The sequence below is a fragment of the Oncorhynchus masou genome, chromosome 5 (genome assembly GCF_036934945.1).
Source record: "Oncorhynchus masou masou isolate Uvic2021 chromosome 5, UVic_Omas_1.1, whole genome shotgun sequence".
Lineage (NCBI taxonomy): Eukaryota > Metazoa > Chordata > Actinopteri > Salmoniformes > Salmonidae > Oncorhynchus > Oncorhynchus masou.
This window is the reverse complement of record NC_088216.1, coordinates 44225273-44235684: the sequence shown is the minus strand read 5'-3', so window position 1 is coordinate 44235684 and position 10412 is coordinate 44225273. Positions and strand designations below refer to the sequence as shown.

Here is a 10412-nt window from a genome sequence, read left to right as displayed (position 1 = left end):
GATGTACATAGTTATTTATGAGACGGCATGGCGTGGTACTCTGGGTTGTTCTGAACAGAATGAGCCTGTTTGTCTATTGTGATGAAAGTGTGCCGCTGAACACACACCTAATGCACACGACTCCTTTCTATACACACAATTACGATCAGTTTCTCTGAATTGCCCCGTGAAAGCCTAAACATTAGGATTGTACTTTATAACTTAGCTAGTCATGTTAGCAATAGAACAAGCTTTCAAATGATGCCCACCTAACCCAGATTGCGTTTTACACTGCGTGTACAAAACATTGACATAGACTGACCTGGAGAATGCTATTATGATCCCTTATTGATGTCACCTATTAAATCCACTTTAATCACTGTAGGTGAAGAGATAGTTTAAAGGATTTTTAAGCTGTGAGACAATTGAGACACGGCTTGTGTGCGTGTGCCATTCAGAGGGTTAATGGGCAAAACAAAAGTTAAGTGCCTTTGAATGAGGTATGTCAGTAGGCACAGGAGGTCGGTGGCACCTGAATTGGGGAGGATGGGCTCGTGGTAATGGCTGGAGCGGAGTCAGTGGAATGGTATCAAATACATCAAATATGGTTTCCATGCATTTGATGCCATTCCAATAGCTCCATTCCAGCCATTATGAGCTGTCCTCCCTCAGCAGCCTACACTGGTGCCAGGCGCACCAGTTTGAGTATGTCAAGAACAGCAACGAAGCTGAGTTTTTCCACAGTCAACAGTCTCCCATGTGTATCAAGGATGGTCCACCACCCAAAGGACATCCATCCAACCTGACAACTGTGGGACGAATTGAAGTTAATATTGGCCAGCATCCCTGTGGAACGCTTTCCGACACCTTGTAGTCCACAAATTGACTCTGTTCTGAGGCCAAATGGGGTGGCAACTCAATATTAGGAAGGTGTTCCTAATGTTTTGAAGTGTTTATGGATTGCGTAAACCTCAACATTAATTGTGTGATGTCGGGGATACATGTCTGTGTTCCAAACAAAACAAATACAATTGTGCTTGCTCGGCAAGGGTAGCCTAGTGGTTAGCGCATTGGACTAGTAACCGGAAGGTTGCAAGTTCAAAACCCCGAGCTGACAAGGTACAAATCCGTCGTTCTGCCCCCGAACAGGCAGTTAACCCTCTGTTCCTAGGCCGTCATTGAAAATAAGAATTCGTTCTTAACTGACTTGCCTAGTTTAAAAAAATAAATAAAAGTTCTTCAACGGCACAGTTGGAGACTTTTCTTGGGGTCATAAAAGTGCATTTAAATTACTTAGGAACTGTGCACATTGTGGAGAGTTGTGTGGCCACGTGGAGTTAGAAGTAGTCCTCTCACTACCCCACATTTTACAGGAATATTCTTATCATGTTACTGAATGTATACAGAGTATTTTTCAGATATTGTTCTCAACAAATGCGTTAAACTGCAGGAAATGTAAAATGCACATAAAATCAACAGTAATATTTGGATTAAGTCTTGTGTCAGATGAACTGTTGTGTCCTCACCTTTGGTCTAATAATTTTCCCATTATCTCCAAATTGTTCCCTTTCAGTTGCTACCACAGTTATGCATATGTTTTTCATATACTTCTGTAAGAAACATTTCAATTTAGCCCTATAAGGGGTTTTAAGGTGACTTGCTCAAGTGTATCTTATTGCAGTTGTTATTAAAGGGTGTTTGATTCTACAACCATCTTGCAGGTGTAGACCTGTACATTTTTAGTTAGGCCTATAGATTTTCTCAAGGAGATTATAATAACTGATCCCACAACAGTTAGACAACTACAGTATAGCTCATCTTGATGCAACAAAAACCTTGAGGATTATTTGTGACCCAATGAGTGGAAGAATTTTGTCCACTTAAATGACCTATTAGTCCCACATACAGTATTAAATAAATAGACACTCTGACAGTTAGACTTTTTTGCCAACAATACAGGAAAACAAGGTTGACATTAGCTAGAAACCATTATTTATTTAGCAGATTTGACAGAATGTAAGGACACATTTACAATGTTAATAGCACAATGGCATTGTGACTCAAAAATACACATGCGATTCAAAAACATATACAAAAACAATTAAAGCACTTAAAAAGCTTTGGAAATTTATCAAATATAATATATTTACGCTAAAAAAAAAAAACTTTCCTGAACATTATCAATTTGTTAACACGAAAGTCAAACTGTCGTCATTGTTGAGGCTTTAGTACTGTAAATGAAACAAAAATAATTGCACTCAGCAGTAGATACTTAGTTATCTATTATTGGTAGTTATGCAATACAATGATATCAGTTTGAAATGGAGGGAGAAGTATTGGATGGAACAAATATTAACAATACAGTTCACAATACCGATTCTTACACAATCTATATTGTTGATTCATAAGACCATCTTTATTTACATGTTGCTATCTTACCTTAACATCTCACCCAAGCATGGATATGAGCATAACACCACCCATGAACTGGGTAAACAGGAGGATGGGGGTGAGGAACGACCACACAGGCCACAGTGCTATATTTAAACTGGGGAGAAGAAATTTAAAAATGTGCTTGATCATCTTTGGAGATATTGTAAAATGGGCTAACAACTTACTAACCAAAAGCATTATGTAACCAGCTAGCTATGCCATTTGTATCCATTCACATACAGTGGCTTGTGAAAGTATTCACCCCCCTTGGCATTTTTCCTATTTTGTTGTCTTACAACCTGGAATTAAAATATATTTTTTGGGGGGGGTTTGTTTGATTTGATTTACACAACATGCCTACCACTTTGAAGAAATATCTATATTTTCAAAATATTTTTTTATTCTGAAACAAAGAAATAACACAAAAAACAAAAAACTTGAGCGTGCATAACTATTCACCCCTCCCCCCACCCCCAAAAGCCAATACTTTGTAGAGCCACCTTTTGTAGCAATTACAGCTCCACGTCGCTTGGGGTCTGTCTCTAAAAGTTTAGCACATCTAGCCACTGGGATTTTTGCCCAATCTTCAAGGTAAAACTGCTCCAGCTCCTCCCAGTTGGATGGGTTCCGATGGTGTACAACAATCTTTAAGTCATACCACAGATTCTCAATTGGACTGAATTCTGGGCTTTGACTAGGCCATTCCAAGACATTTAAATATTTCCCCTTAAACCACTCGAGGGTTGCTTTAGCAGTATGCTTAGGGTCATTGTCCTGCTGGAAGGCTTTCAGTCTCTGGAAGACTGAAACAGGTTTTCCTCAAGAATTTCCCAGTATTTAGCACCATCCATCATTCCTTCAATTCTGACCAGTTTCCCAGTCCCTGCAGATGAAAAACATCCCCACAGCATGATGCTGCCACCACCATGCTTCATTGTGGGGATGATATTCTTGGGGTGATGAGATGTGTTGGGTTTGTGCCAGACATAGCGTTTTCCTTGATGTCCAAAAAGTTCCATTTTAGTCTCATATGACCAGAGTATCTTTTTCCTTATGTTTGCTTATTTTCTTTGTAAAACAATGTTTTTTTTCCTGGCCACTCTTCCGTAAAGCCCAGTAGCTCTGTGGAGTGTACAGCTTAAAGTGGTCCTATGGACAGATACTCCAATCTCCGCTGTGGAGCTTTGCAGCTCCTTCAGGGTTAACTTTGGTCTCTTTGTCATCTCTCTGATTAATGCCCTCCTTGCCTGGTCCGTGAGTTTTGGTGGGCAGCCCTCTCTTGGCAGGTTTGTTGTGGTGCCATATTCTTTCCATTTTTTAATAATGGATTTAATGGTGCTCCGTGGGATGTTCAAAGTTTCTGATATTTTTTTATAACCCATCCCTGGTCTGTACTTCTCCACAACTTTGTCCCTGACCTGTTTGGGGAGCTCATTGGTCTTCATGGTGCCGCTTGCTTGGTGGTGCCCTTTGTTTAGTGGTGTTGCAGACTCTGGGGCCTTTCAGAACAGGTGTATATATACTGATATCATGTGACAGATCATGTGACACTTAGATTGCACACAGGAGGCCTAATTATGTGACTTTGGTTGCACCAGATTTTATTTAGGGGCTTCATAGCAAAAGGGGGTGAATACATAGGCAGACACCACTTTTCATTTTTTTATTTTTTGAAACAAGTGATTTTTTTTCCCTTTCACTTCAACAATTTGGACTATTTTGTGTATGTCCATTACATGAAATCCAAATAAAAATCAACTTAAATTACAGGTTGTAATGCAACAAAATAGGAAAAACACCAAGGGGATGAATATTTTGCAAGACACTGTAGATCAATAACAGGGTATGCTTTAATGAATATTAAGGTACTTTTTGCGAAGATTTCAGGAAGGCTGCCGTGCTACAGCAAACAAAGAAAACTAAGGAGGGGTGCTCGACAGCAATGACAAATACAACAAAAAAGGGTTTACCCAAGGAAAAACTTCCAAAAGGACTAATTCGAGGCAGAGACGAGTTGGAGAACAACAAAAAATAGATTATTTTCTTATTTTCTCACTTTAATCCACTGCTGAGGATAAACAATGGATTAAAGTAAGCAAATAAGAAATTAATCTGTCTTTTTTGTAAACCCTTGTTACGTTTTGCAAAGATGAGTAATGGGTTTCCTACAGCCTTCGTAGCTAAAGTAATATGTTATTTCTCTGCAAAACCCTGCCACAGGAGAGTAACAATTATACAAATGTATGTTTGACAGTTAATATTCTATGCTTGAACTAATGAAATTTGTAACATAAAGCACCTTGCACTTCTACAAGAGGCGTAAGTTAATGTCGTCAAGAGGGGGAAAAAAACGTCCTTTATGTTAACACATCCCATGTCAGTTTTGAGGATGTACAATGTAATTGAAAGAGTATTACCTGCATGATGCTGCAATGAAGGCTGCTGTGGTAATAGGGGCAATAGCAGGGTACTCCTGGTCGTAGTCCTTTATGCCCTTGAACCACTCCAGGTATACAATGCAAAATGTGGCCAAAGATAGACATATTCCCAGCAGTATCACACCAAGATTGAACCACCAGCTGGAAAACAAAACCCCAAAGCAGCAAATACATGATAGGAACTTCGGTAAATGCAGTCGTCATAACTGCGTTTCTGCAAACATTGAATATTCAGATAATCCTGCATGAATAAAATGTGCCTAACCAAAAAAAGACAAACAAATAAGCACAATATTTGGGACTTTTCCAAATACATTGACCAATTCTCAGGATCCAGGTTAACAACCCATTTGATTAGCCTACTGATCACAGATGACCCACTGCAAAGACCTACACACACAATATCTCATCTTTTCAAACTAGCTGGATTGATTTGCGGACCAAATATTTTTTCATCAAAACAACACCTTTTGATATCCTCATTCTCCATGAGGACCCGGAGGAAGTCGAAATAATACGTCAACCCAACAGATGACACAATCCAGAAGACAGAATGGCGGTTGATCCGAGAGAGTGGTTTAGCATCTTTCTCTTCTTGACCTGCAGGTTTGAAACAAAATGCCATGGTCACTGGTAATGAAGTAGGCCTAGATCATCACTTATTCAGTATATTTCTCAAAAGAAACAGCAAAGGCCTACAGTGATCATGTGTAATTGCGCTCACAGTTTAGTGTTTAGAGATTTGTTGAAGGGTGCTACACAATCTAGCTAGGCCTATGCATGATGATAGTAGGCTGTAGCCTAGGCTATTCAGCATCATTGAGTATAATGCTGTATATTGTCAGTCTGCCAAGGGGTTATAAAAACAGATTGAATTTACAACAGAATATGAGAACAGAAGGTGCCCAATCCGCACCTTTTAAAGGTTCAAGACATTTCAAGATGAAACAGATAGCACGAGGGGCAGTAGGCGATAAGATAATTTTTTGGAAAGCCTATTAATCCCTATAATTTAGCAGTTGATTAAAAGTATCAGAGACAGGAGTTGGCTGGTGAAGTGGACAAGCTGTGAGGTCTGTCCTCAGGTATGAACCCAGTGCACTGGCATTGGAACAAAAATCTCCTCTAGTTGAAAATCCGGCCCACCAAGATGCCGCTGTCTCATACTAGACCGTTCAAATAGCAACTTCAAAGGTAATTTTATAGTATAAAAAATAAGGGAATATTTCACATGAATAATGTGGCACAAAATATCGCCAGCGTAAAAGAATACCATTAACTGGACCATCCAGCCAGCCAATGTTGGGTCTGCTGTTTCTTTGGATGCATATCAGCTTACGCAAGCACTGGGCTGAGTCTTGAGTACAGTCCAGAAGTATAGTCTGAAACTATCATGTTGCTGCAGTGCTGACACAGCATTTGCACAGTCAAAACAATCAAGAATCAGTGGCATGTTGCCCAGTTTGGTCCTGAAGATAAGACAATTGTTCTCTCTGTTGTCAAATCTGCCTGCTGGACCTCCTGTGTGATGGCACATTGTTGGCTATATTTAAGTGATAATACCTAAAGCCGTGGTTTGGAGGATATATTGGGCCGTGTTAGGTTCGAGACTAGGGTTGCAAAATTCTGGGAACTTTCAATAAATTCCCTGGTTTCCAGAAATCCTGGTTGGAGGATTCCGGATTTCCTGCTTATTCCCTTCTGATTCCGTGATCCTCCAACTAGGATTTTGGGAAACCAGGGAATTTATTGAAAGTTCACGGAATTTTGCAAGCCTATTCGAGACAAATAAAACGGTTAGAATCATTAAAAACATTATTTTGAATTCATACGATTTCATCCTTCCACGAAGATATAGTGCCGAGGTTGCTACCCAAGCTGTCTGGTCATTTGTTCGCTTAGCATTGTTTCCAGCCAAGATTTACAGGTTGTTCAATTGATTGGCAGGTTGCTATGGAAAATAAAAATGGTTGCTATAGTGCAGGGATTGGAACCAAAATTATTTTCCAATCGTTTCGAACCACTATCCGACCAGCATAATAAAGGCCTGAACTGGTTCGAACCAGAAAAGTACCCGTTTATATCGTTCCTTTCCGTTCCTTTTTTTAAACCTGTGAAAATCGACCCCTTTTACATTTAACTCATTAATTTACTCCACCAATCAATCAATAGAGCAGCTTTCTATGGACCAGGCAAACTAGTTGTTTACATGCTTGACGAACAGACAAGTGTAGTGTGTGAGATGCAACGGAAATTCTGCAGGGTGGGGAGAGAGCAGGATAGGGGGTGGACATGGAGGAGGCTTGGCATCATAATATGAGGTGCATTATGTGTTTAGTATATTAGTAGGCCTATCAATACTTCAACGAATGACATAATTATATGCCAACTAGATTCCTAGCTAGCTACGGACAAGCGATTAATATTGTAACGACCCTGGGTTTATAAGCGCGGAAATTGACTCTGAGCATGCTTTTGCGGCACAGTCAATAGCGCGCCAGAACTCGGGCTAGAAGGTCGAGGGTTCGAGACCTGCTCCCTGCCGTTTCATTACATTAGTGTCAGAAGTGATCGGACCTTGCATCCACGACAGTGGGTGTGCTTGGCCGGTGAGAGCGTTCCTGTAAGACGTAAAGTCGCAAGCTAGCGCGAGGACGCGTTCTTTGAAAGGAGGGAGTAGTGTAACGACCCTGAGTTTATAAGCGCGGAAATCGACTCTGCCGCTTGAGCATGCTTTTGCGGCACAGTTGATAGCACGCCGGACCTCGGGCTAGAAGGTCGAGGGTTCGAGACCTGCTCCATGCTGTTTCATTACAATATGGAGGAACTTTGAACATCCGAGAGTTGTCTCAACGCCAAGGCTAGCTCAACGCCCTGGACCAGCTTGTGTGTGTGCAGCGGCACCAGAATTTAAAACACATCTTACCTTTTGGTTGTTAATAAATCCAATGTGAAACGCTATAACTTTAGCATCCTTAACTAGCATAGAAACTAGCTGGCAGGCAAACAATAGAAGGAGAAGTTTCTGAGTGACAGAGTGAGTGCTTTGCATAGGTGCTTTGATGGCATTTTTTAGTAGGGACTAAAAAAAATGCTAGGAATGTAAAATAACATTATTAAACTATTATCATGCTTTTAAAATAATGGTTCTGTTCCAGAACACTAGAGATCACTTTCGTTCCCAGTTCAGTTCCTCAAATTGTTATTTTCCGGTTTTCTGTTCTGTTCCCGTAGCTGGTTCCAACCCCCACTACCGAGGCTCTTCTCCTTTTGCTAGCTAGCCAACTACACAGCTTATCAATCACTTCAAATTGAAGCTGGAAAGAACGCAACGACTGCATTTAGTTTAGTTTTACCTGTTTTTCTATTGACATTTTTTAAATATATACAATAAAATTATTCTGAATAACACAATTTCACAATGTTTTCTGAAAGAAAAAAACAGTCCTTACCAATCACTTCTATAGTAAAGCTCAGATTAAATAATTTGGTGTGATGAACAAATAAAGGAAGAAATGCAGAGAACAGGGTAAAGCAATTTTACCAGTTCTATTTAGATTGTCATTTTGGAGACACCTATTGGAAACACGTGTCAACTGCTCTCAAAAAGGTTGGTCTAGTTTTTAGGCTTTGTGGGTGGATTTTGAGTGGTCATTGGCCTGCAAATTTTAGAAATCTATGCAGGGTTGCCATGTTTGTGGTTTTCCTGAAATTGGGCTACTTTGAAAACGATGTAGCAGGTGAAAATGTATTGGTCGGGTTTTTGGGCCACTTCAAAATTGGCCAGGGGCCACCATGGCATTTCTCTTTAAAAAATATATATATATTTCACTGTTACCTGCTGCTGCTATGAGTGAGAGAATTGTGGGGAGGGCCGGTGAGGTGTGTGAGCGTTGAGAGCACTGGTTGAGAGAGTGCTGCAGCAGAGGCAGCACACCAACACGTTTTACCAGTTGTAGGTAGGCTATTTAGATCGGTAATTATGGAGACATCCCTTTTCTATAAAACATATTAACGCACTAGAACTGCTATAATGGCGACAAAGCATGGAAAACGAATTTAGGTATAGCTCTTTAGATAAATTCTCTCAAAGGTGGTTTAAAGTAAATTACATTCTGATGTCGACTTTTCTTATGGATAACAGAATCAAGCAAAGGGTTTTACTCATGCTCAGTTCTAGGGTCTGGAGTGCTGCGTGAGTGGAAATTTTAAATGGAAGATATGGAACTGCCTAACATGCTTCTGTTATGGGGGAAAAGCCCACAATAAACATGACATTAGATGTGGAGAATGATAGGGTATATTTGCATCTGTTGGCCATCACGTAGGATATTAATTTATATGCCATTGTAGGATACTGTAGCCTACCATTTGATATGATAAATATATTGAAATAAATATATTGAATATATTGATATCACTGAAGCCATTGCAAATCAATTTGTGCCACTTGTGTAGCCTACCTGGAGCTGGCAAATTGATTTTAATAAATAGCCTATTACTCAGTTTGTTGTTGTAGGCTTGTGTTATTATGCAATTATTAATGGCCATGTTTAATTCATTAAATTGAAAGTTATCAATTGTGATCATGTTCACAGCTCTATCGCAAATGTATCATTGAGGATATTTCCCTGAAATTATATGTTGGCCTACCAGGGGCTATAGGTTACCTGCATCTAGCTCAGCAAACTATGGTAAAGTTTAATTGCAATTAGAAACACAGATTTTAGTCAGTAGCATATGTCTATTGAAATCTCGCAAATAGGCCATTTATAACAGTAGTCTTAACATCTGGCCATTTATAACGGTTTGTAGTCTTAACATATGGCACATAACAGCAGCCCATGTACCACGGGAATGACTTATTTTTTTACTGTTTTAATTACGTTGTGAAACAGTTTATAATAGCAATAAGGTAACTCGGGGGTTTGTGGTAACGTTACATGGCCAATATACCACGGCTAAGGGTTATGTCCTAAGAACAGCCATTGGCCGTGGTATTTTGGCCATATTCCACACTTCCTCGGTGTAATAGCAATTGGAAATAGGGAAGTTGAATATGATAGGCAACGACACAGTCCAAATAAGTTATTTACGACTCATTCATTGATTTGTTACTTCTTGAAGCTGTCGTCTGTGCTAGCTGCTAACGTTAGCTACGAGGGTATTTTAATGGCTAATAGTTAACATGACTTACTCTTTTCGTTGCGGTCACCTGCTGAAACCCCTTGCATAAGAAGTTCAGCATCTTTCTTGAATCTATTTCGCAGATTTACGAAATCATTACCAGCAAGCATGTTTGACATCAGGCTGTTTGTCTTGTCTGACTGGCTAGCTTTGGCTAACGCTTCCTGTTCGCAGGTTTGCTGGTGACGTTTATTTAATGCGACAGTCATAGCAAGGGGAAATCAAAGAATATAGGCGCGTTCATTTTCCCAAGTTTTCCTGAAGCATGCAAATGTTACAATTTTGGTGTCATAAGCAGTGGTTTAAAGTACTTATGTAAAAATAATTAAAAGTACTATTTACTACTATTTTTGGCTATCTGTACTTTACTATTTA

General features: G+C 39.7%; 1 protein-coding gene across 1 annotated transcript; it reads right to left on the bottom strand.

Moving 5' to 3' along the window:
* Nucleotides 1-1948: 1948 nt before the first annotated feature.
* On the bottom strand, nt 1949-10226 carry LOC135539634 (transmembrane protein 128-like). Its single transcript, XM_064965632.1, has 5 exons — nt 10048-10226; nt 5318-5450; nt 4830-4991; nt 2419-2527; nt 1949-2210 (listed from the first exon to the last, which is right to left on the bottom strand). Exons 1-4 carry the CDS (start codon nt 10154-10156, stop codon nt 2428-2430), a joined length of 504 nt encoding a protein of 167 aa, XP_064821704.1. The 5' UTR covers nt 10157-10226; the 3' UTR covers nt 1949-2210; nt 2419-2427.
* Between the last annotated feature and the right edge of the window lie 186 nt (nt 10227-10412).